The sequence below is a fragment of the Lissotriton vulgaris genome, unplaced genomic scaffold (assembly GCF_964263255.1).
Source record: "Lissotriton vulgaris unplaced genomic scaffold, aLisVul1.2 SCAFFOLD_637, whole genome shotgun sequence".
NCBI classification, from domain to species: Eukaryota; Metazoa; Chordata; class Amphibia; order Caudata; family Salamandridae; genus Lissotriton; species Lissotriton vulgaris.
The window spans coordinates 47,976-75,836 of record NW_028245984.1 but is presented as its reverse complement, the minus strand read 5'-3'; the positions used below and the strand labels follow the sequence as shown (position 1 = coordinate 75,836).

At 44.6% G+C, this 27,861-nt stretch overlaps 1 protein-coding gene across 2 annotated transcripts in view; it reads left to right on the top strand.

Moving 5' to 3' along the window:
- Window positions 1-20,157, top strand: part of LOC147666192 (DDB1- and CUL4-associated factor 8-like) — a 104,129-nt gene extending 83,972 nt beyond the window's left edge. For both annotated transcript variants that reach the window (XM_086949218.1, XM_086949219.1), the window contains one exon: window positions 17,208-20,157. In XM_086949218.1, coding sequence (XP_086805344.1) covers window positions 17,208-17,319 — 112 coding nt within the window. In that variant the 3' untranslated portion in view covers window positions 17,320-20,157. The remainder of the gene's footprint in view (window positions 1-17,207) is intronic.
- Window positions 20,158-27,861: the final 7,704 nt, after the last annotated feature.

Genomic DNA, 27,861 nt, shown 5'->3' with positions numbered 1-27,861 from the left:
ATAAACAAAGGTCAACACTCATTTGCCAAGTAAAGAGGACTATTGATTACAGAAAGTACCCATATATCAATTGGCAATAATGCACATGTAAAATAAATGCATATAGTAACGGTATATACACAAGAATAAATGCATAGAAAGAATAAGTAATTAGATATTGGAATACTTCACTGGCTGTCTGTTTAGCTTTATTATCCTTGCTAGGATGACTGGCGAGCCCGTTGGCAGTCACAAGCAGGGAGGTCTCAACCGGGCACAAAAAGCCCTGGGCAGCACGTTTGCTCCAAGGAAAGTTCCTGTCAAAGCACCAAGATGTCTTTGTCTTTATACTCTTTGCCAACACGGACAGATATTTATAGAAGCTCACCCTCCCTTCATCCGCACTGTAGGTGCTGGCTACACTGGCCAGGTTCTGATGAGAGCAGAGGCAGAATTCTTCACATTCTCATCCTTGGACACTGAACGCACCCCACTCTGTCTGTTCTAGCAGCTTATCTCTCTCGGTTGGTGAAGTGAGAAACATAAACAACGTGTGCTTGTGCAATTAACATGGGCCTGCCTGCGTTCACAGCTGAAGGGCAGGGTCAGATAGACACAAGATGAAACTGTGCTCACAAAACGTAGTTAGAGTAAAATGGAGCCAATAATCCATGCATGATCTCATGATACATACCTGCCTGAGCATTACATTCACTCTATATGAACGAGGCTGAGAAGTATAAGATTTAAGGGAGTGATGAGTGTCAGACACATGGAACAGAGTAACATACAATACCATTTAATAACAAAATCCAATACAATTAATCACTGAATTTCCAGTCAATGATTAACCTCACAAGAAAAAATATTGAATACACATAAAACTACTAGCAATGCCACTTGAAATGATGATAAAGAATGCCAGAACTTCAAGCTTCCGGCTAGCCAGATCTGACTCCAAAGTCTATTACAGTACATAAACAGTAACATTCCTATTAACATAAATGTCTCTGTTAAATGTGAGCCTCTGGAGATAATTAAAATCACGGATTTGGCTTTGAAAGCATTGAAGCAAGGCTCGGGGCTGATGCCAATTTAATTCAATGAATATGAAGGCATGAAGTGCAAGAGTCGGTCTAAGCTAATGAAAACAAGCATTAGAAATGCAATCGGGCTCGGATTTATTTGAGTTTGAGCTAATGGCATTGTAAATGCCAATGTCTTTTCGCCATGTGTTATGGAGTGTGTGCATGTGGTGTGCAGTGGAATTATGTGGGTTGGATTGTAATTTTACCAATGGTGGCATGCTGTGTTTTATATGAATATGTTTAAAAGTAAAGTGTACCATACTGCGATTGCTTGGTGGAAAAGTGCACTGCCGGCTGGAGGTGTGTGTGCCTGGTGGAAGGGTGCACTGACGGCTGGTGGGTGTGTGCTTGGTAAAAGCGTGCACAGATGGCTGATGGTTGTTGGTGTTTGTGCATGGTGAAAGCATTCATTGACGGCTGGGGGTGTGTTGTTCTGTGTGTTGTTTTCTGTGTACTGGTGAGTGTGTGGTGGTGAGTGTGTGGCGGTGAGCCTGGGGAGTGAGTGTGGTGGTGAGTGTGTTGTGTTGAGTGGTGACGAGTGTGTGGTGTTGAGAGACTGAGGTGTGTGGTTTGTGTGTGCGTTATGTGTGTGTGGTGTGTGTGTGGTGTATGGGTCTATGGTGTGTGTGTGTGTGGTATGTGTGTGTGGTGTATGTGTGTGTGGTGTTTTCTGCACAATCACACACTGCCCCTACACATTCACACACTGCTCACCCGCACACTCCCAATGTCACCCTGCATAGTCACACACTGTTTATTCTGCACCTGCACTCACCGCCACTCTGCAGTCACCGCCACTCTGCAGTCACCGCCACTCTGCAGTCACCGCCACTCTGCAGTCACCGCCACTCTGCAGTCACCGCCACTCTACAGTCACCGCCACTCTGCAGTCACCGCCACTCTGCAGTCACCGCCACTCTGCAGTCACCGCCACTCTGCAGTCACCGCCACTCTGCAGTCACCGCCACTCTGCAGTCACCGCCACTCTGCAGTCACCGCCACTCTGCAGTCACCGCCACTCTGCACTCACCGCCACTCTGCACTCACCGCCACTCTGCAGTCACCGCCACTCTGCAGTCACCGCCACTCTGCAGTCACCGCCACTCTGCAGTCACCGCCACTCTGCAGTCACCGCCACTCAGATTTCATATTGCCGAATTGTTAATAAGGATGTGAATGTGAACTAATAATAATGATAAGGTATAAAACGCATAGTCAAGCAAACACATTGGCACCAAGGGCATGCTAATACCTCGCGAACACAACTAGAAAAGTTTACTTTCAGGAAATTGTGCTACGAGGCCAACGGAGGAGTTGGTTGTGTTACACAAAAGTACCAAGGACATCTGTTTTGTTAACATTAGTAGAGCCCGAGAGCGCACCATGGCATAATATTAATCGCTAACAGTTATCTCTTTTTTAACTAAAACACGCGAACGCACCCGAGCTTCTCATTGCTTGAAATTCGTAATGTAGACGCGCGCCCGACAAACGCACTGCTCAATGGTGAACGCGCGCACACCATCTGGAATGCATTACACGGGCACCCTGACAGCTCCTAATTAAAAGTAATGGACTGCAGTGCGCGAAACCGCACAGAATATGCAAAAAATGGCGGACCAAAAATAAATAGCCCTATCGCATCCCGACTTTTAAAAACACACCACCGCGACGACCAATCACCATTCAGATAATTAAAAAACGCACTGAAAATGCACGAGCAAAGAAAAATGTATCCAGCACGAACGCGAAACCCGCTACAATACGGCTCGCAGCTCCTCCCCACTTCGTGGTGACGTCGTCGAGCCCGTAAAAAAGGCAATCCCACACAATAGCTGGTTTAACCGTCTTGCAAAAGATATGTTTAAAAGTGGTTGTGATTTCACTTGATACTTTTCAAGGTGATCTTCTCTGGTTTGTACAGCACATAATTGAGTTTCAGGTACTGGTATAGGCTTAGGTTTCGATGAACCTGCCACGAAACACCCCAGGTCCAAACTCTCACAAAATGGCTAGCCATGAACAACCTTGCAAGCTGCAGCAGTAAAAGAAGTGTTTGGGCAAAGCCTGGTCACAGTCAGCAAGAGCCCATTAGCCCACAGACTAATCAGTAGGGGTCTTCTAAAGGTTTTGGTTTCTGTACCCTAGGACCTTTTGTATCTCCCAAACACACAGATCTTGATTCAAATAATTGAACATACTCAGAAGTTGGGCAAAGTGTGTTAATCCAAATATCTTTTATTCACAAGAAAGGGGCAGGACTGCATCCATTCGTGGACGTGCGATTCCTCAACAAATTGCTGATGCTGGGAAATTTGAGATCAAAACTCTGCAAACAACCCTGCTATAACTGGTGTGGTTCTTCAGCATGGGCTTTTGAATCACAGTTACATGTCAAGTTTCAAGTTTCAAGTTTCAGTTACATGTCCTAATGAACTCTTATCATGGGGAAGCATCACTTGTAATTCGAAGCGTGCCATTTTGGCTAGCCTCTGTACCATACTTGTTTACCAAGGTGATGGGAGTGGTGGTTGTTCCAAGCTTGCAGTGCTAGGGAAATGTTGTTTACCTGTGCTCTAATGCTGGGTTCTGAGGGATGTTGTAGTGAATCTTCTTCTGACCAGTCTCTCTGCTACATTCCCACTCTTTGTATAAACTTTGTTTTTCAGTCAGCTAGAAGTCCTCTTTCCTTATTCCAAAAGGTTGAATTCCATTCATGAGAACAATCCTGGATGCTCACCAGCCTTGCAATTGTTTCTTCATCAGTAGAGTATGGACAGCACACAACTACTGATATAAACATTAACAATCAAGTTGGCAAGATCAGTTCTGTGGACCCTGGGCCAGTATGACTCTTTAATTCTCCTAGATCGCAATTGTGGCTGCGAATGAGACCTCTGCAACAGTCTATACGTTAATGGCATCAGCAGTGTTGTCAGTTGAAATACCTAATTTGAGTTCATTCAAAGTTAAGTTCCCTTAATTGGTGGAAAGACCCATCCAATCTAGAGGGCTGTCCTGCAAAAAAAATCTCTTAGACTGTGCCTAATTATATTGCATCTTTGTAAGGTGTAGGAGCTCAGCTATCAAATTTGACCTACAACACTCTGGTCCCCTCAAGAAGTTATTTGCTGTATCCGGTTTTTAGAATTTAGAACAGCCAATTAGCGCTCAGATTTTTTTCCCCCACATATATGTGGGATACCGTTTTCAAATGCTAACACACTACAACTCAACAATGTTCTTTCTGATCACGCAGTGTGGACTGGGCTCCGAACTGTTCTGCTGAGAGGCAATGCGGCTGTTGGCCTGGGCCATAAACAAAGGAAGTGGTCTGTCCATAGTGAAGGAGAATCTGACATCTCGTGTTCTAAGCCAGATGTACTTGCCCAGACAAGAGTAGAAATTCCTGCAAGAAGAGGTGGTCCAAATATCTGCATCTAGGGAATTCCGGAGAAAATTATTTTCCTGACAGAAGCAAAGTAGAAATGCAACCTCTTTTGCCCACTTACTTTCACCCAGACACATTTTTTTATCTTTGTCATACCCACCAGGACTAGGCCAGGCACCCCCGGTATCAAATGTTTGAAATGGAAATATAAAAAAGAGATAATCAATGTCAGAGTATCTGGCTGCTACTGAGGAGTGGTGCCAAGGCGTTCACTACTAAAATTATTGCATCATTGACGAGAAACGCTGGTAATGTAAATTTTAAATTGAATTGAAGAAGTGCGGATACTCCATTCCTGACGGTGGCAGCATTTTAAAGCACTGATGGTACCTGTACTTACTCTAACTACTCTATGCACTTGTGCAACTACTCCTGAAGGTGGAAATATTTTTATATCCCAGAGAGGATGTCTGTTATTTCACTGCAACATCCCAACCCTAAACATGCATGCCTTCAACTTGAGCAGGTATCTATGCCCACCTGCAAACATATTTTAGAAGTAAGAGAGCTTTGCTTTTTCTGGCATCCAGGCGTCATTCTACACAGTTTCTCACTAGGATGATTACCATTCCTATACATCAAAAGGGCTTTATTTATTTGTTCATCTCTCACAAACACTATTATTGCTTGTTTAAGTGTTCTGGGATCCTGCAAACAACTATTCTGTGTTTATGAATTCAATGCAAATGTCATTTTAAGAGAAACTCTGATTGTTTAAAATGTCACTCCTTTGTTTGACATTTCACTCCTAACGCCTTTGCATCTTCGGAATGATGTCTGAAGATCTTAAGGCATCAAATATGGCGATTTTTATTTGTTTAACAGTAGAAACACACTGTTCAGAAATGTTTTATAAATAAACGTTGAAGCTACGTAGATCAGCGTGAATGGGGTGGTAAACATAGCTTATACAAAAAGATGGTGTTAATTCTGGTTAATTATGGCAGTTGTGAATGGTAAAATTGCGAGACCACAGTTAAATAGGGCTAATATTTACCTAGTAGATAATAGCGCTATGAAAAGCAAAGGCCTAATCAGTCTTTTTGGATTACAGAAAGTGATTGTCAGAGCTGTTTGGATGTTTCTTAAGAAGGGAAGGTATTTTCAAAGACAGCTTTTGGGAAAGGGGTGGGTGTTGATGTCTGAGTCCTAGTCCACTCAATAAGCAACTACAATGGTATGAGGTTTGCAAGGAAGATCGAGGGGGGGGGGGGACGGGCTGGCCCTGCCAAGGTCGCAGATAGTTCCAGTGGTATGGCGATGGTTGAAAGTCTGTGTGTAGGGCACGAAAGCACGATTGGATAGGATTTAGGAATTAATTGGAGAAAAGATGCTAGGAGATGTGATGGAAAATCATTCTTTGTAATATCTTGAAGAAATGGGGTTTCAGTACTGGATGGTAGTTTAGGGAGATGAAGGGTCAGAGGTGGGTCTTTTAAGAAGTAAAAATAATGAAGATGAAAATTATTTTAAGTGTGTGCCAAATTTGAGAGAATAGTGAAACCGAGGTCAAACAGAGAAGTGCAGCAGACATGACGATATGGTGTATATGGAAGGGTTGCGCCCTTAAATTATAGGAATGAGTTTAGATGGGCAAGTGATTAAGTGGGAGCAAATCGTAGGATGAGGTTAGCATGTGGTGAGGGAGGTCTGGATGGAGGTGGAGCAGTCAGAAGTTTGGTCACAGTTCTATGGTGTTGATTTTCGAAAAGTATCTAACACAGTTATTGTCTGATAAGCATGGATGAAAAACTAAATTAGTTGTTCGCTGGACTGCTGCAGTCGCTTCCTTTCATTGGGTAGAATTGTTTTGATTAATGGTTTGGCTAAACTGTGTCAGCAACACTAGAGGTGATAAGCACCAAGAGTACCGCATTGCCTAGTTTTTTTTCACTACATACATGATACATAACTTGTGATATGGTCCCGCATGGCCATTGATGAGTTCTTGTGACATCATAAATAACAAGACCGCAGGCGGAATATTTTGTAAAAGTGACCAGAACCCGCAGAGATGGCAATATTGGACCGAAATCACTCCTTATGTATTTTTATATTGCCAGTTTATTTGCAATTAGCATGAAAACACGGTTTTATTTCCAAACAGCTAGCTTTGTCGTTAATTGTATTTTAAATACGGAACTGTATTGTTTGATTGTCTATAGTAAAAAGTTACTGACAGTTATTTGATTTATGTCCGATGCCCCTCCCCAACAATAGTAATAAATATCTTATGATACTCTGTACATCTGGATATGTGAGTTATGTAGTGGCGTTTCTCAATATGAGTACTCTCATGTAATTACTTTGCAAAGAGGCAATAAACTTTGTGAACACAATAGATACAGGGATTGAAGTAGGCAACACAATTCTAAACACACTATAGCATTGAGCTCAATGGGTTTTCATCTTATATGTACAGTTGATTACTTTGGTAGTTCCAGGACTGGATCCTAGGTTCAGTCCTGGAGTCTAAGCTGAAACCAATTTAGTAAAATCGTTTTAGTTATGGTAGTGATTTTTCAGGAATATAAGGCTGTTTTAAAAGTTCACACTTAAAACCTTTTCAATGAAAAACTGGCAATGTTATCCAATGGGAGAAAGTTCAGCACTGGTGTCTCAACTTAAAACAGGTGAGTAATTGCGTTTCAGTATTTCGTATGATTTTTACAGAATATTTCAAATTTCCAAAAGTAGACACTTAGAAGAAATTTCATAGAAAAGCAGACAATGGATTCCTATGGAGAAAATACAGATTACTAGTAAACCCGGTAAGGATTACTTTTGCGGTTCAGTACTGGACTACAAGGTACAGTACTGGCTTCTCCCCTGATCACAGGTGAGTACTTCGGAATTCGGGTGATTTTATATGAATATTTTTAGTTTCCAAAACTTCACACGTAGAAGATTTTTCGAGTCAAACCAGTCAATGTTATCCAATGGCAGGTAAGTGAGTTATCGGTTTCCAGTTGAGTACTTGGCTGGTGAAGTTAGGGTTCTGGGCATAGACTTAGGGTTCCCCAGGGTCAGGTAAGTATAGTTGGTTCACCCCCAGCGGCACAGGGGCGGCCGGGTGCAGAGGTAGTTAGGCCCAATGTTATCCTCAGGGTTCTTCTCTGGTCACCATGCCCTGGGTACCTAGGGTACCATTTACTAGGGGCTGACAGGTGGCCAGAGATGCCAATTTGGTTTTTAGTTTCAGCACAGTTTTAGGGAAGGAACACAGGCCCTAGGTACCTGGTTGGCAGGAACCCAGGGCACACTCAGTCAAAGCACATCAGCAGTTAAGAAAAAAGTGGGGGCATACCAATGCAAGAAAGATAGCACTTTCTCAAAATAGGTATTAACCAAAACCGAGATTCAAGGGGATAGATTTCTTAAGCAATTTAAAATCACACTGAAGAGACATTATGACTATTAGAGTTGTTTCCTTGTGCAAAGTAATTGCTGTGTGCTATCATAGAGGCATTAAGAAGTGTTTTTACCATGTGAAGTTTGCTGCGGTAATCAAGTTGAATTTACCCTTTGCGCTGTAGTAATAAATGTCAGAATTCTTCAAATAACATGTTGCAAATGCTAGATATGTGTGTGTACATGTAAGTGTATGTATATGTATACATGAGACTTGTCCATTGTGCCTGCATAACTTGCCATGTATCACGTCACTATTTTTTTCTGTTCCATTTGTAAAGCCCAATAAAATCATTTGAAATGTAATATATCTATCTCGCTCTTATATATATATATATATATATATATATATATATATATATATATATATATATATTTTTTTTAAATTTAACACGGTTAGTAGTCCTGCTATGAGCTGTTACTCCCAAGAGGGGGGATGCTGGGAGCGGACCTAGACAGAATCCAAGTGCAACTTCTCACGCTAGCAATAAAACGTGTCCACACGCACTCAGGACTTGCAGAAAAATATTCATTTATTGCAAACAGAAGCGCATGCAAAGCGTTTCGGCCTAATGGCCTTGTTCACACATGCGTTGCAATTAGACTGAAATGTGTCACATGAGCTTGTGTTTGGCTGAAATAAATGAATACTTTTTGGAAGTTCTGAGTGCACGCGTTTTATTACAAGTGTGAGAAATTGCGCGCACACACACACATATATATCAGAAAAATCGCCACACTGCAAGCTGTCGGCCGATAATTCAAAATGACGAGGAGTAGACCCTTCATTTGCTGGTGCAGAAGTGCTTTTCATTAAATTCGTGCCAGTGCGTCCGCCATGACGCGTTTCGCCTCAACGGGAGGCTTGATCACATGACAAACTGCAAGCCACTACTCAGAAGTTTTAAAGTGACAGTGCATGGTAACAGATTGTAAACATGGAAGAAATACTGTGCAAAATTGCGTCAATGGAACCAATAAATAAATAAATATTGTACCAAATTTAAGACAGCCTGTGTGCATATACATATATATATATATATATATAATATATATATGTATATATATCTTAGCAAACCTATAAAATGATGACAATTTAATATATTGTGTTAAAAACAAGAACCATTTTTTGTTTTTCTATATTGATTTGCATTGTAATAAATCACAGACGACCGCGTGTATAAAAAATTCATAGAAGCCATAATGGCTGACATCAAAAATAAGAGAATATTCAAGTCTGCCCATAGGCTGTTTTGTGTAGGGCCAAACTGACACGCCATAGCCCCACTGTCTCTCAGAGAAAAGGCTGCTTGCACAATGTAGAACTCAGTATTAAATAACATCTCCATGTAATCGTTACCAAAAACAAATTTCACTTAAGTTGACTTCAAAAGTAGAAGTGGGCCATCCAATGAATATATGTCTGCCCAATGGGTTAAAGTGCCAGTAGTGATGTGCAAAGTGCAAAAAACAAATAAAAAGTGCAAGACAAACAGATCATTAAAAACCAATTTTGCATGTATTACTCCATGCCTTTCAGCCACACAAATATATTCAAACTGGCTGAAACCATTCAGTTAATATCTCCGTCCGGACAGGCTGAGCAATCCTTAATAATCCTAGATGCAGGTATAGAGATCTTCCCTGTCATTCAATCCATTAGGATTCTTTGTATTCAGCTCTAGTATATATCTAGTCTCAAGGAGACGAAGTTTAGCCTCTCGGTCCCCTCCTCTCCTTGATACTTCTTCTGTATCGATGACATAATACTGGAGCTGATCAGGATTGCCTGAATGTTTGACTTCAAAATGCTTGACAACCGCATAGGTCTGGTCATGTCCCACAATTGCCCATATGTGTTGGAGTATCCGCTTGTGGGCGGGCAGTCGGTTACTGCCAACATACCTCAACCCATACGGACACTCCAACACATACATGGCATAATCTGTCCTACATGTTAATCTCTTGTTGATGGCAACGGGTTCCTGCCGAAAGGGACTGCTGTAATGTGTCCCATTGCTTCCATAGCAACAGGCCTTACACTGGGGGCATGTGTATATATATATATATATATATATATATATATATATATATATATATATATATATATATATATATATACATATATATATATATATATATATATATATATATATATATATATATATATATATATATATATATATATATATATATATGAGCGAGATAGATATATTACATTTCAAATGATTTTATTGGGCTTTACAAATGGAACAGAAAAAAATAGTGACGTGATACATGGCAAGTTACGCAGGCACAATGGACAAGTCTCATGTACAGGATTAGTTGATAGACTGTGAACTATACGTGAAGGAAAGAGAGGTAACTAATAGAAAATATAAAGCAATGTCTAGTACAAAGTAAAACGTAAAGAGAAACAGTCATAAAAGGGATACAGCAGTGGGCATGACAAACCTGTGGTATATGCATGGTAACATACCTCAATACAAAGAGCAAGTATATGTCCTACAGAGTACATTGTTCCAAAGTATATATCATATGTTACATCCTATTAGCACAGCGTATCTGAAAGAAACAGGTTAGTATTATATTCCTTACCTTAGAATATCCCCAGGCGTCAGATTGGATCCAGAAACTTTTGCGTATTAGTACCCTTGCACGCCGGTAGGCGTCGTCTGCGGCTCCGCGTCTGTCGTCTGCGTCGTTGGCACTGGGATGACGTCGCCGGAGTACTAAGATGCCGCCCTCGCGCGCTGACATCAGTTCTTCTTTTTTCCACGCCAGCAAGTGCAGATCCGGAAAAAGTGGTACACCTTAGTCAATTTTTGACTAAACTTTTTCGATCATTTTTTATCCTTTTCGAAGTCTAACGACTCCGACGGTGCCGGTAGGGATGCCCGGGTTTAAACCCTGCGCCGACAGCGACCGACTGATGTCGGTTACCGAACCCCACCGCCGGTGTCTTCATTGCCTGGGCCTCGACCACGACGACAAGGCCTGCACCGACTCTCTGGCCGTCTAAAGCTAGGCGGGAGCGGTCCCACAAGCGACTCGAGCTCCGGCAGTCGGCCCGCGCCGCTCGAGGTCCCGGTTCGCGAGGAGGTCGAGTGACCAGTCGCGGGGTCGGAGCCACCATAGCTCCGGGAGTCTTCTTCGGGCTCAAAGCCCTCAGATAAGCACAAGAAGTCGAAGAGACGTCATCGCTCTTCCTACTCCAACCTCCCCGCCCCCCCCGACCCTTGCGTGACGCGGCCGGGGGTTCGGGCGACACCACCCTCACGGCTCCCCAGCAACCCCGGGCGTCGCGGCCTGCTTCATACTCGTCGGTCCCTGGGCAGAACGCGACACCGGAGGAGATCGAGGCCTTCCTCACTTCTCCGTCAGGCTCCATGGCGCCTTCGGGCCCAGCGGCCCCGACTGGGGGTCCCAGCGGGTCGGGCGCTTCTGCCCCGACGCTGTCGGGTGCCTCGGTCCCGACGCTGCCGGTGACTCCGGACCCAGCGCCGCAGGCCCCCTCAGGATCCGGGTCCGGGTCGTCGCCGGTCGACCTTACGACTTTGCCGGCGCCAGCCCCCAGGGTGTCGCCCCCGGTGCCGATCTCTCCCTCGATTCAGGTCCGGCGCCGGAACGTCTCCGCTCTATATGCCGATGGGAGATTACTACTTCTATGACCCAACCCCATCCTTTGGACATGAGTGCCAGTCTTATCAGGACTGAACAGGTGAGCTAGAGGAGGCCAGTGGTCTGGACACCTCGCTGGACACTGGTTTTGTCTCCCCTCCTACCGTGGCTACGGAGGAGGGGGCTGCCTATAGTGTGCTACTGACGAGGGCGGCCAAGGCCTTGGACCTGGAGCTCCCCGACGCGGCCGTGAGGACTAACCTCCTCACTGAGGTCCTTAAACCGCAGGCAAGCTTGGCCGAGACTCTGCTGCCGTTTATTGAGGCCTTGTCTGACGTTCTTCTGGGCACTTGGTCCAAGCCCGTTACAGGTCAGCCTGTAGATAGGAACATGGCCAGACGCCACCGCCTGACTCCGGCCGACCCTTGCTTCCTGTCCACCCACCTGACCCCCGAGAGCCTGGTCATCCAGGCCTCTAACTCCCAGACCGCCTTCCCGACGGCTTCCCCCGATCGGGAATCCAAGAGGTATGAGCAATACGGGAAAAAGGTATTCTGTGGAGAAGCGTGGCTCAGTGGTTAGAGGCAGCAGACCCGGAAGCTGAGATCGACCGTGGACCAGGGTTCGATTCCCCGCCTCGGCGGGTCTCGGGCTCAAAATTCCACGGACTCGACAATTCTCACTCTGGTGCCTACTCAACTCACGGGGTCACACTCTGCGACTCTGGGCAATAGCTTGCTTAATCTCCACTATGGCCCCTCGCGGCGGGATGCCTGGCTTTCACCTTGTGGACACCCTGCCGTGGTTTCTCACGGGGGAATACCAGGACGGGTTCCCTAAGCAAGCGCCGGGACGCTTACGGGCAGCTGTGCGCTTTACAAGTCCAACACATTTACATTTACATATACATTCCTCCCTGAGTTTAGGGCTGCGGTCAGTCAACACCGCGTGCATCTTGGGCCATTACACCCACTCTCTGTGGGACACGGTCGCGGACGTGCTGCCACAATGTCCGTCGGAGGTCCAGACTAAACTCACCCGAGCCCTTGCGGAGAGTCGAGATGCAGCAAGGTACTGGACTGGATACCACAGACTCACTGGGCAGAGCGATGGCAACGACGGTGGCGATTCGTCGCCATGCCTGGTTGAGGTCCGCCAACTTTTCTGCTGATGTCCAGAACACCCTTATGGACATGCCGTTTGATGGCCGTCGCCTCTTTGGCGACAAGGCAGACCATGCACTTGAGCGCTTTAAGGACTCCAGGGCTACGGCCAAGTCCTTGGGCCTCTCGGCCCCGCCCCGCACCAGCAAACGGCTGCTTTTCGCTCCTTTCGTGGCCAAGGAAGGGGCGCCCCCACACGTTCTGCCAGCCATGGGCCGCAGACTACCGTCCAGCACGGTGGCGGACGTGGAAACCGCCGTGGCGGCAGTTGGGGACAACGGCAAGGCCAGTCCACACCTGCCCCTGCAGCATCCGCCTCAAATCCTTCCTAGTCCGAGCTTTCAGGCCCATGTGACGCCAGTGGGGGGCAGGGTTCGCCATCACCACCTCCACTGGCGCACTGTCACATCGGACAGGTGGGTGCTGCAAATAGTCCGAAGGGGCTACTCCCTCCCCTTTGAGGCGACTCCTCCAGCCATGCCACCGCAGTACCACAGCGTGTTGGGGGATCACTAGACACTTCTATGAGAAGTTACGACCCTCTTGGCCAAGGGGGGCCATCGAGCGCGTTCCTGGGCCAGAAGTAGGGTGTGGTTGTTACTCCCACTACTTTCTGGTACCCAAGAAGGGCAAAGGGGGCCTATGCCCTATCTTGGACCTGCAGAACGTCAATGGCTTCCTCCGGCAGGAGAAGTTCAAGATGCTGATACTAGCTCAGGTCCTAGCTGTCCTGGACCCAGGAGACTGTATGGTAGCGTTGGACTTGCAGGACGCTTATTTTCATATTCCCGTCCTGCCGACCCACCGGCGTTACCTGCGGTTCACGGTAGGCCACAAGCACTTTCAGTTTACCGTGCTCCCCTTCGGCCTTACCAGCGCCCCACGGGTGTTCACGAAAGTGATGGCGGTGGTCGCAGCTCATCTGCGCAGGTTAGGGGTTTCAGTCTTCCCCTACCTCGACGACTGGTTGTTAAAGGTGGGCTCGCCCCACACAGTCGTCAGCCACCTCCAGACTACGGCCGACCTCCTGCACCTGCTTGGGTTCTCCATCAATGTGCCGAAGTCACACCTGTGTCCCTCTCCAGTTTCGGGTATATCCTCCCGAGCAGCGGGTTCGGGATATTCAGGCTCTGATTCTGATCTTTCAGCCGTTATCCCGAGTCTCGGTCAGGTTAACGCTGCGGCTTCTGGGGCTGATGGCCTCCTGCATCCTTCTGGTGCATCACGCCAGGTGGCGGATGCGGGCTCTGCAATGGGACCTGAACTTTCAGTGGGCCCAGCATCAGGGCAACCTGTCCGACCATATCTTGATCTCGGAGGGCACTGCAAGTCAGTTGCATTGGTGGCTCACGGACCGCGATTGGGTCAGCGGCAGATCCCTCTCCCTACACCAACCGGAGCACGTGGTTGTGACGGACGCGTCCCTCCAGGGCTGGGGAGGCCACAGGGAAGAGGCGGAGATCAGAGGCCTCTGATCTCCGACGGAGTCCCGGCTCCAAATCAACCTTCTGAAGCTGCGGGCGATCCTGCTTGCACTGAAGGCATTCCTCCCCTCTGTCCGGGGGAGTGTAGTGCAGGTGTTCTCGGTCAACACCACCGCCATGTGGTACTACAACAAACAGGGCGGGGTGGGGTCATGGACCCTATGCCAGGAGGCTCTGCGGCTCTGACAGTGGCTGGAACATCAGGGCGTGATCCTGGTGGTTCAACACCTGGCAGGTTCCCTGAATGTCAGGGCGGACGAACTCAGCCGTCGGTGCATGATGGATCACGAATGGCGTCTGAACTCGGACGTGGCGCAAGGCCTCTTTCATCAGTGGGGAGAGCCTTGGTTAGATCTATTTGCCACAGTGGAGAACGCGAAATGTCATCAGTTCTGCGTGTTTGAATTTCCAAGGCGGCACTCGCTCGAAGACGATTTTCGTCGCTAGTGAAACTGCAGTCTGTTGTACGCCTTTCCGCCTATACCACTTCTGCCCAGAGTGCTGAAGAAGATCAGTCGCGACCGGGTCCAAGTTGTCCTTGTGGCTCCGGACTGGGCACGAAGATACTGGTATCTCGAGCTACTCAGTATGTCTGTCGATCCCCCGATTCGTCTGCCTCTTCAGGAGGACCTACTGTCGCAGCAGCAGGGGACGGTCCTCCACCCGAACCTGTCCAGTCTCCACCTCCATGCTTGGAGATTTAGCGGCGACAGTTGAGGCAATTTGACTTGCCTCCTGAAGTTTTTGATGTAATTCTGGCAGCCAGGCGTCCCTCCACAAAGTCGGTATACGCCTGCATGTGGAACAAGTTTGTGGTATGGTGCACAGCAAAGGCTGTGGATCCCCTTTATGCCCCTCTTTCTGAGGTTCTCCTCTTCCTTCTTTCTCTTGCCCAGCAGGGCTCTGCTCTGGGCACTATCAAGGGCTACCTTTCTGCCCTTTCCGCCTTCTTAAGGCTACCTGATCAGCCTTCTTTGTTCAAGTCCCCGGTTGTTAATAGATTCTTAAAGGGCATCACTCATATGTTTCCCCCTGTTCCTTTCGTGATGCCTCGGTGTTACTTGAACCTTGTACTTGCTTTTTCTGATGTGCGCTCCCTTAGAGCCACTTCATAACTGTCCACTCCGTCTTCGTACCCTTAAGACTGCTTTCCTGGTTGCCATCACCTCTGCCAGGAGAGTGAGTGAGCTCCAGGCTCTTTCATCCAAGCCTCCCTTCCTTTCTGTCCATCCGGACAAGGTTGTGTTGCGGACAAGACCCTCTTTTATGCCCAAGGTAGTCCCGGCCTTACACATCGGGCAGTCCATCACCTTGCCCACCTTCTTTCCGCCTCCGCATCCCTCTAAAGTGGAAGAGCGGCTCCACCGTCTGGACCCAAAGCGTGCGCTCTTTCTATTTGGATCGCACACAACAGTTCTGTGTGGATGACCAACTCTTTGTTGGTTACGAGGGCGCTAAGAAGGGACGTGGGGTGCACAAGCGGATCATGTCTCGGTGGGTCGTGTTGTGCATCAAGGCATGCTATTCTTTGGCTAAGAAGGAGCCTCCTGTTGGGCTGAGGGCCCATTCCACTCGGGCCACAGCAGCTACTACTGCCCTGGTCCGGGGAGTCCCCTTGCAGGACATCTGTCAGGCAGCTACGTGGGCCTTGCTGCACACGTTCGCAAGACACTACTGCCTGGACAGCCAAGTCCAGAGGGATGGCTTCTTTGGACGTTCCATCCTCCAGGACTTTCTGGTGTGATTATTGGTTCGCAGACCCACCACTGGGGTTGGTATTGCTGGGGTATCTATTCTAAGGTAAGGAATCTAATACTAACCTGTTTCTTTCAGATGCACAAGTTTCTTACCTTCGATTACGATATATCTGTAAGAAACAGTAGTTAGTATTAGATTCCTTACCGCCCCACCCATCCTCCCCGTTCTGCGAACCGATATCTAGGGTTAAGGTCATCCCCTTTTCAGGGCCCTAGTTTCATGGCACCAGTGTTGGTTTTTATCATGGCTCTGCGTTTCTGGCGTGGGAAAGCTGTGTATAAGAACCGACGTCAGCGCGCGAGGGCGGCGTCTAAGTACTCCGGCGACGTCATCCCGGCACCAACGACGCCGACGACTGACGCGGAGCCGCAGACGATGCCTACCGACGCGCAGGGGTACTGCTACGCGAAAGTTTCCGGATTCAGTTTGATGCCTGGGGATATTCTAAGGTAAGGAATCTAATACTAACTACTGTTTCTTACAGATATATCGTTACCGAAGGTAAGTAACTTGTGCGTTACAACAGTAGACATGACAAGCCTTGATAAAGGCATAGTAACATATCTAATGCAATGCAAGGAGCACGTACATGTTCTGCAGAGTACATTAATCCGAAGCCTATATTACATCCTATATATCACACAGATGCTCTTGACACACATGTTTTTAGTGAGGCGACAGTATGACAGTGCATGCAGATGTGTAGAGGATAATGTGGTATTTATTACCATTTGTGACTGTGCAGAAGTGGCCATGACGAACAGGTAGGCCATGCTGCGTGTTCCCTACCTCAATAATGGCTACAAATAGCGTTTTACTCGATGTGGATCTGCATATTCAATTTATGCCATGCTGTTTCATCAAATCAAGTGATAATAGATGTGTTTAACCAGAGCCAGGATATTAAATCTAAGCACCAAGATAAATCAAGGCATTGAAAAAACCCAGAAGGCAGTAAGCGATGTTTTCTCAGGTCACTGTGGTGATAAAATAATGCATGTTTATTGGTCTAACGAGTATTAATGAGTCACATTTATTTTCACTGCCAGGGCATAAATATATAGATTTATAGCTATTTGGAAACAACCTTTTCTGCATAAGCATTGTGGATTTAATGAAAATAATCCAAGTTATATCCTTTATTATAATTTTATGAACAGCTATCATTCGATCTCTTGATTTTGCTGTTATGTCTCGTCTTGTGACATCTTTTCTCTCCTATTACTCCCCCATTCTTTTTCATTATATGAAGTAAACTGGTTGTGACAAAGGAAGAGAAAAAAATTGGCCTCTACACTATTTATGTGAACCCTGCTAACACTCATCAGTTTGCTGTTGGAGGAAGAGATCAGTATGTCCGGTAAGTTTTTATTTCGTAAGCATAATGGGCGGAAGAGGGACATAAGGTTAATATTGATTAGTGTGATTTGTGGTGTTTGTTAGCTATGTTAGTCAGTCAGTCAAAAATAACTTTATTTGGTTTTCACAAACCATAAAGCATATAAATCACATTTCATTTAAAAAACTTGTTCAGTTCATAAAATTCTACTTAGTTCCTTTGTGGCACCGAGCCTTCAGTCTTTGCCCACTTTTAGAAGTAAGCTTTCTACCACTATCATAGATTTTATCCCCCTACATATCTACCTATATTAAAATGTTTGATGCGGCTCCCATCCAACTTGTCGCCGCCTGTCTGCAGGTGCGGATATTTAAATCATTAAAAACTGTTCTCAGCAGCTTCCTTCTTTCTGATTTCACTGATTCACAGACACACAGTAAGTGGCTCAGAGTTTCAATGTGATAACCGCATAAACTACATGCCTTTGTTTGATGCTTATTTTTCCAGGTGGGCGCCAAGTCTAATGAACAATGATCTCCAAATCTGTATGCCATGATTCTCCTTTTTCAAGGCAATCAGAAGTGAGCTGCTAGATAGGGTTGTGGTCTTAGCCGTGTATAAGAATTTATTGTGACCCATGCGTGGCGGCGTCTTAACAATCCCCTTTTATCCTCCACAAAGGATAGTGCTTTTGCTTTGTTTTTGCAAGCTTTTTTAAATGTGGACTTTTCCAACTTGCTGTTCCAAAGCCCATAGATCTCTAATTCTTCCAGTGCTATCCGCAGTTGGTCCCCCCACGTATTTGGGGTTCTTTGCTCTAGTTGTTGTTTTATTTCCAACCAGCATAAGTTGTTCAAAGTTCCCAACTCTGCTGCTCTGAGTTTCCAGCATAGATTTACCATGGTTGCCTTCCTTTGGAATTCCTGGTTCTGTAGTCCGAATTCCAAGCGAATTTGTGCTGGCGAGGAACCTTTAAAGAGATTGAATACCGTTTTATAAACCTTGGTTTGTAATTTGTTTAAGATGTTACTTTCTTGGCCATGCCAGGTTTCCAGACCGTAGGACAGGGTTCGTAGCAATTGGGCTGCCATGATTTTTAAAAGATGCCCGTGTGAAGGGCTTTCCAGTTTCTTGGATAGTTGTTTGTAGGCAAATATTAAGGATTGAGCTTTTGCTGTGATCTCCTTTTTCTGCTCCACCATTGACAGATTTCTTGCCATTTTGATGCCCAAGTATTTATAAACTCTTATTTCCTCTATTTGAGAGTTCTTTGCATACCATTTATAGTTTCCTTGTCTTGGACCCGCTAATCTTACCACCTTGGTTTTGGATTTATTTAATTCTAAACCTTGGGCGTCCAGGTAGTCTATAAGTTTGTTTATTGTCCTTTGCAGCCCTATCGGAGTTTGACTTACCAGGACAATATCATCTGCATACTGTAAGTATTGAACCGGCTCATTTGCCAAATTTGGTGGGTGTCCATTTATTTGTTCTAAGTGACTGTTCAAATCTGCAAAGTATAAATTAAATAAGTATGGTGAAAGGACGCAGCCCTGTTTTAGTCCGTTTGTTATATTTATTTTTGAAGAGACTCTTTGTCTGTCCCCTAGTTTAACAGTGGCCCATGTTTCGCTGTATAATGCTTGTATTGCATTTATCAGTGGCTGTGGCAGTCCCCATGCTTTCAGTTTTTTCCACAAACGGTCCCGCGGCACTCTGTCGAAAGCCGCTTTTAGGTCAATCTAGCAAGCCACTAATACTGCCCTTTTCCTTTCAGCTTTTTCCTTACGAATTGTCAAGGCTGTTAGATTTGTAATGGTGCCCATTCCCCGTCTGAAGCCTGTTTGGAATTTTGGGATAATGTTGTTTTCCTCTGTCCACTCTTGTAGATGTTCCAGGATGCATGAAGCATAGAGTTTGGCCTCTACGTCGATCAGGTCGATCAACCTGTAATTCCCGGGTTCTGTTCTGATGCCGCTCTTATAAATTGGGTGGAACAGGTTACCGCTTCAGGACTGTGGGATCTGGTTATCACGGAACACCTGGTTAAAAAGAGGTGTTAGATATTTTGCCCTAACGTCCAGGTCTCGTTTGAACAGAGCATTTGTTAGCTATGTATGCCGATTTCTCTCCTCTGTTTGTTTCTGTGTATGTGAATTTGCTTACCAATACTCTATAAGCCACAGTCGTACAGGATTTCGAAGCCCGCTTACGGAGCTAACATGTAAAAGGCTCCCGTTTTTAATGTACCTGTAAAAGGGTACCGGAGTATTGAATTCTCTTGGCAATGTGCATCGTTTTTAATCAAACTATAATGCTTTGATCGTCATTGTCCACTGGAATCGCACCCCCACAGTATGGGTGAGGAACTTGATTTGTGTGGCTTTTAAAACAAAATGATTGGATTAAGACAAACTTGGGGGTTTATTAGTGTAAACAATTGATGCATTTCCTTATCTCCTTCGGTGGTTGAATTCCATTGTGTCCTGTTTTACGTACACATAGAAGTCTGCACATAGAGATCTTAAATTGTGACACTGATTTTCTGGTTCTGCTCAAAGCGCTAGTGTGAACCACCTGTCTTTTATGCAGTTGTGATGTCACCAGGATGAATACAATGTGTTGTTGTCTCGACCTTTTTTGAAAACTACTTGTTACTTGCATACAAAATAACGTGTGCACCCGTGTCAAAAGCTTTTTAGCTTAAACTTTAGCCATGTTTACAGCACAATGGATTTTGGTGCAGCGTGGCTAAAAACCATTGACAAAGCCCAGTAGTTCACAAAGACAAGACCTATTGGCTTTGCCACTGATTGTCTCTCTCTAGAATCTGTCTATGTAGGAATAGGAGAGGCTTGACTTTAAAAAAAAAAAAAGAAGATAAACTCACTTTTTATATTCATGGACAAGCAGCTTTTTGGGGCTTTTCCTGTGCGAAGAAGGGAGGGAGGTGCCGAAACAAACCCTGTCCAGATGGATCGTCCTGTGCATAAAGGCATGCTGCACCCTGTCTAGGAATGAGACCTCTCATTAAGACCAGAACCAAGGCTGCTACAATGGTATTGGTGAAGGGTTTTCCAATACTGGACATCAGCTAGACTGGCTACATTGACATCCATGTGTATGTTCACAACTATTTCATTGAATGGAAATCTGCAGAGAGGGCCATTTTTTTCCATTCCATCCCACAGCACATCTGATCTTTTGGGAGGTAATGCTTTGTAGCAAAAGCTGAGCAATCTGCACTTAGAAGTATCCATCAGAAGAAATAGTTAGTTCTCTTCATAATACTCTTTATGGTGAAAACTCAACCTGCAGAGTCTTCTCCACCTACACATGTCCCTGTTCTCTGAAGTGGACTTCTATGACTCTAAAAAGGTAACAAATTAGGTTTAGTGTACTCTCCTCTGCAATCTAATATGGTTGAGCTACTTTAGCGGATGCGCAATAGTTCAAGATTAACTGGCGTCAATATGCAGCAGTGTGCCCTTGTGCGTCTCCCGCCGTCACTTCTGGAGGCTGTGTGACATCGCTGCGAGGTCCAAAGTTTTCACCTGCCAATGCACAGGAGCAGTTGCTATGAAACTTTATGGATCCAGTCTGGCGGTTGGAGATATTTTAAAGTCGAGGAATCTGCAGTTAGACTATCCACCAGAAATAATATTTATCAGTAGAATAGCTTGTGTACTGATTTTGTATTAGATAGGCCGGTCTGTTTTTGCTGATTATTTCTTCACCATGCTGAATGGATTCTGTTTTTGATACTTAATATTAAACCAGCAGAATAGGGTTGATAATCGCAGTACAGGAAAAGGTTGAGTTTAAACAGGTTTGTGGCTACTGTTCTGTTCCTGGTGAATCGTCAGGGAATAAGCTAAATGTATTCAGTCCTTTATGAATTGACTTGGAGAAACTGAATGAGTTCAGTCAGAAGTCCCAACTCGGGAGATTGAGCTGTCGATGTCCTGTCTCTACCTGCTGTCAAATAGGCATGTGGAATGTGTCTTACATGTTAAAGTGACTGCTGGAACTTAAACAACTTTTCCCATCAGTTTTGGAAGTTGCTGGATCCTCGTTGGAGGGAAGCATGAATGTATTCTGTGGTTCTACAAAGGACAGACCTGATTTGTAATGTGAATTTTAATCTACTTGGTTCTTTGAATTCTTTTTCTTCTTTTGTTGCCCTGGACATGTTCTGGAAATGCTAATCTCTAGGTTGAAACTAGGATCAAAAAATCACCCCCGGCAAAAATACTCACATCAGCCTCACATTATTCCTGTGAGTGAAAATAGTGGCGAATCATGTCTCTTGAGGATAATGTGTAAGAGGTGGTTTCCCCAATTCATTATTTAGAAAAAACAATGCAGCTTAATGCATAGATTTTCAAATGTATTGGCTTAGCACTTCCGAGGTTGAATCATGGCAGCCCTTTCATTCTTGGAAGCAACCCTTTCCTTGCAGCTCACGGAAAAATGGCCTGTGCTGCCCTGTTACCTGTAGTGAATTGTATTACTGTGTTCTGAATTTGCAGGTTAAATGACTCTATTCTTCCAATTAATCATGTTGGTGAATTATCTTGAAATATGTTGGCTACATCCCAGTAACTCATTTGGGAAAAGTTGAATGAAGATTAAATAATGGCTAAGTCAGAGATATTATTCATGTTTCGTAAGTGACTTAGCCCCATTTGTGCTATCAGAATAATCATGACTTTGTTCCTTACATCCCTGTATAATCCTGTTAAGGTCGATCAGAAAAACATTACTGTTGAATATTTGATATTGCTGACATTTTTGGCTCCGATGAACCATCAGACTGTGAGTAAAGTATCATCTCAATTCAAAAACCTCATCTTTCATGCTTCATTGCATGGTAGCCCTCAAGGTGCAGTTAGAAGCAAATTCAGACTAGCGGGGCACCCATTGTGCAGCTAGATATATTTGTAATTATTTACCAAATACTCCTCTCCCTTTTGGCTCTGTATCCAAGGCATTCACAAAAATTGTTTTGGAGAAAATGACCGATTAGATAGAAGCAGGCAGTACAAACCAATTGGAACAGAGTTGCTTTTGCAGGGAGCACTATATGAATCATTGCTTTGCTCCATTTGTCATTTGCCCTTAGGTGATTGAAGTGGCAGGGAAGTTATACTGCTGATTTGTTTATTTCCAGGCCGCATTTGATAAAGTTGATCTAATAGATTCTGTGGGATAAATTGAAAGCTTCAAATATACTTTCAGGCCTCCTACCTGCGATCCTTTTGTTGCTGTCTGGGACATGGACTCAATTTGAATCAGATATTGAAGAAAACGTTTGACCATAATCAATGCAGTGTCATGTCTCTCTCTATCTCTATCTCTATCTCTATCTCTCTATCTCAGGGCTGGAAGAACAAAACAGGTACAGACCACCAATGGCTCGTGAAAATAAGTACTCAAACAACAAGCGGGGGTTGCTGAACTGTTCCTGGTAAGAAAGGAGACTGGCTGTACCGGAGGTGTATGTTAACACCCTTGGGCATCCATTAAGTTGGACATGTTTGCCTCACACACCCCGAGGGATGTCATGCTTCATCATCGGCGGTTGCTCCTCGTCGGGGAGGCGGTGCAATCCCCGACGGGCTCACCTCAAAGAGGGGCTCTTTGGCGGAGATCTTTTTGTCCAGCTGCCTGTTGATGAAGTGTGGGTATGTGGGCCAGGGAAATAGTATCCTGAAATGGAAGGGTGAGGTTTAAGATATAGTAGAGGGTCCCGGAAAATAAGTGCTATGTATTTCACCACGACCTCCTTCGCATGACGCGTTTCGACCCTATCGTCACCAATGTTGAAAACAAACTCCGTTGGAAAGACTAAGCGAACCCAAAGTTGTGGTGCAGTTCTGTTTATTGTGTGCCCAGCACCGCCATAACGCGTTTCAGCCCATGAGGGGCATTGATCACATGACACTGTTAGGGGAGCGGTTACAGTTTTTAAAGTGAAAGTCAGGCTGAGATGTCAACTGGTACTGCATAGACATGGAAGAAATACCTCAAAGACACTAACCTCAAGGATCATATAAATGTATAGCCCAACATGAATTGTAAATGTAAATGTAAATGTAAGGTGTTTTGTAGCGCGCTCAATTACTACCGGAGTATCCTGGCGCGAATGACCGCTGGGGAACCCGTCCTGGCTTTCCCTGTGAGATGGTCCCGTGCTGGGAATCTCCAAGGTGAAGCCAGGCATCCCCGGCGTCTGTGGGGGGCCGTTGTAGAGATGAGGCAAGCTTAATGCCCAGAGTTACCGAGTGTGATCACTGACCAAAGTGGGCACCGAGGCGAGAATTATCAGTCCGCTGACCCTGGTCCTCGACCCTGCCGCGTCGGGAATCGAACCCTGGTCCCGGGCCGTTCTCAGCCTCCGGGTCTGCCGCTTCTAACCAGTGAGCCACACCTCTCTACTACTCTATTGTAAACAAGATATGTGCAAGATTGAGCAAAGCGATAAATATCAGATATTTAAGCAGCATCGTAAGTAAATAAATGAATGAAGAAATATTTATACCATTCTAACAATGCTCTAAAATTCCTTCCAGAGTGTTAAACAAATTGTTAATTTCATTGGATAAAGTGCAGCCTTAAAAAGAATAACAAATGTAAAACTTTTCATAATAAAAAGCAGCATTCCCCAATTGTAAAAGTCATTAAAATACACTCAATATTTGTTACTAATCTGGGTAGTAAATTGTAAGTTCAAGTTATTTTCATTGAGTCGCTCTATAACATGTAGGGCTTCCTGTTCTGAGCCTATCCAAATTATTAGCAGGTCGTCTGTATACCTGTACCATTTGATGACATTCCGGGACATGATTTCTGTGAAGGTAGGTACAAAGAGCTGTTCCTCCCACAGGCCCATATGTAGACAGGCATAGCTCGGGGAGAAACAGGCCCACATAGCCACCCCACTCACCTGTTGAAACACCTGGTTAGAGAATAGAAAGTAATTGTTAAACAAATACCTATTAATCATGGATAAAAACATTCTATTGTGTTCCAAATAACATATGGGCTTCATGTTCAGATACTGCTCTATTGCTTTCAAGCCATCTCTGTGGTGAATGGTGGTGTAAAGGGATGATACATCCAATGTAATGAACAATGTGTAGGTTGTTAATTATCCTCTTCTGAACCCCGTCCTGTGCCTTAAGAATGTCAGGAACTAAAAGCAGTCTCACAGTTCAAATCATATCATCTCTTCCCGGCTCACTGTTGAATATGAAAACCTCTCTCTATCCCACCTTGATTCCACTCAATGAAAAGTAAAATCAACTTGAAAGACATTCTTGGATCCGTGTTTTCACACCCTACGAAATCCACACAGCATTCCTCTTTTCTTAAAACACATCAGAGGAAATCAGGTCGCCTGTTAATCTCAGCAACTAATGCGGTCCGCATGTTCTTTGTTTTAAGATTAAAGTGTTTCCTGTAAGGTGCATATATTACCGGAACTAAAAATGTGTACAAAAAAAATGTCTACTGTAATTGGAGAATTAGAGAGAATTTGCTAAGGACGCCTAGCTGATTAGCCAGTTATCCTATAATCTCTTGGCAAGTTGCTCAGTAAGAATAGAGTCACATACATTTCACAATTCTTTTAAAAAAAAAATTTGGGTCCAGAGATTTTCAGCTGAGCCGGTAAAGGGTGACTAGTTGTAGTATTGGTTGAGATGTGGGCATGAGTATGCTGAAGCATTTGTCTCCTGAAACCTTAATAAAGGTCCATACACATGGGAGACAATTGTGTGTTACCTATATCAGTCTTCGGAGAGCGAAAACAAACAAAAAAATTACACCGTTATGTCAGGGAGATTTACCCCATCCTATTGCACTTCAGGAAAATTAAGCTGTTACTGTATCAGAAACCTGGTCCACACTTGTGATGTCTGGGTACCTGCAGTCTGTAGATGTTTGCCATGAGTCATCAGTTCTCAGAAGATTTTGACCAGCAAACCTCAGGTCTCAGATTTTATTTGCCCAGAAAAGTATGTCCCAGAATCACTGTACAGAGTATGAGACACTGTATACTGTGCAGCCGGAATCCCCTAGAAAAGACCTGAAACAAGAGCACACAACTACTCGTCAAATGGAGTGGCGGAGCACCTCAATGAGCACTGGTAGTGAGCATTAGCTGAAGATGATCAATCTCATTTGTTTCGGAAAATCTCAAATCTGAGCCTTAATTGAGCCCGCCCAGAGGGATAATTGACTATGACCATTTAAAGTATGCACTATTTGTATGGCAATCAACACTGAACTCCACATACTAAAATAAATCTTCCTATGTATTAATGTAATTTGCATGTTAACCAGGCTTACTTGTAGACAATGATAACTGGTTTAGTAAAGTGCTAAACTTCGAGCGCTCATTGATGTTGGACATGTCAATGAGTTTTCTTAAAGATGCTCAATTTGCTGTGACCATTAGTAGTCTGCCCCCAATGTTACTGAGCCATGGTAGAAATGCTCCATAATTGCTGTGGCAGAAAATAAACGGTTCAATGGAGTAAAGATGTGTCCAAGGATGAATGCTGTTCAAAGAGAAATGTGCTCTACGGTTGCTGCACATCTAGAAATACGCTAAAGAATTGGTGTCAAAGAAAAGCCCATTCCCCTTATGCGAGTTGTTATTGCAGGAACATGGTCTAAAGGCATTAGAGCACTTTACAACAGAAGCGGGCTAGATTACGCAGTTTTTCCAACCCAAGGCACTAAGCTTTGGTAATCCTTTTTACTAGATATTAAATGCACACCTACACTGTTAGCCTACAGGCAAAAGATGAATACCCACTATTTTGAACAGGCGGCTCCATTAGACGAGAACTGAGAGGATGGTGGAGACTCTATAACCAATAAATCTATAGATCAATCAATCATTTCTGGCACTTAAGTCGGTTACGGGAACTGTTCTATATCTCAAAGCACTCAGATGTTCAGTAAATTATCTCTTCAAAAGAACACTCAAATATTGTTTCTAGTTAGGTGAATTTTTCAGTGACATTGTTTTGAACTAAACCAGTTCTAGTTAGCAGTGCATTGACGTCACTTATGACATCTTCTATGTCAAGATTTATGACCTCATTGATGTAATCACTGATGACCGCATCCAATGAGCTTTATTTTGTTTTATAGTTTTCATAGTGACAGGTAAATACTGTATTACTTTTAAAACAAATTTTGGACAGCCTGGGTCCAACTAATCGGTATATGTGCTTACAAAAACAAGTGCTCCTAATGCACCATAGGTGTGTAGAGGTGTTGAACACGTACTAAATATTTGCATTGAAGAGTAATTCTGGAAAGAAAGGCGTGGATAGACGGGTATTTGAAGGAATCTTGGTTTCTCAGGTTGAATTTGGCTTGTAAGTTTGCAAAAGGTTTGATTCCCTCGGTGGTAATCAGGTCCCCAAGTTTAACTATTCCGGCCTGGTACCACTCTGAAAAGTATGATGTGTCAAAGATAGCTGGTAAATAATTATTGTTAAGTATGGGTGAGTAGAAATTAAATCTGCCTATCCCATATATTCTTCGGATGTTACGGAATACTTTGAAGGAGTTCAATAAGGTCTTAAATTTGACCCGGTTGTAGTAGCCGCAAGTTGTTTCTTGAAGTAAGCACCCCCAATGTTGATCCCCCAGTAGGATCTGGAAGGGTGAGGGCAGACCAACTGTAGAGAGAGTAGGTTCCATAACCAGCTCTGAGCTATACTGCGCGACTGATGCCCAGTAATAGAGGATGATGTTAGGGAGGGCCCAGCCACCTCTTTCTTTCGACAAAGTAAGATGTTTAAGGGCGCGTCTGGGTTGAGCGTATGCCCAGATGAATTGAGTAAAAATTTGTTGGAATTTAAGTAGGTGATTTTTGGTGAATTCTAGGGGTATACTACAGAAAAAGTACAGTAGTTTAGGGAAATACGTCATTTTAATAACGTTGCATCTTCCCACTAGCGTTAAATGCAAGTTGTCTATTTGTTGTAAGGCTTTCCTTGTTTGGGCTGCGAGGGGTATTAGATTCTCTGCTACAATGTTCTCCAGTTTAGGTGAGATTTGGACCCCTAGGTATTTAGCATTGGGTACCACCCGTTCATCAGTCCATGTGATTTTCGCGTTTACCAAAATCTGTGTTTTATTTTTATTGAGGGCATATCCTGCCAATTTGCCAAATTTCTGGGCCTCGAGTTCTAAAGCCTGAATAGAGCTGGCGGGATCTGTGGAGGTGATGGCAAGATCGTCGGCATATGCCAAAATTTTACAGCAATTTTGGTGATAGCATACCGGGGATATGCTCTCGTTTTTTCTATCTGTTTGATAAAGGGGTCCAGGTATAGAGCAAACAGCAAGGGGGAGCAGGGACAGCCCTGTCTCGTCCCTCGAGATATGTTAAAAGGGTCGGAGGAGCCTCGGGAGCCTCGGGTTTCTCAGAAGTTGAATTTTTAAACACACTTCGAAACACTTTCACCCCCGCATTGGTTCTCTGTATAATATACTCAGTAGAAAAACCCCCGATGACCTAGAGGCTATTGCTGCAAAA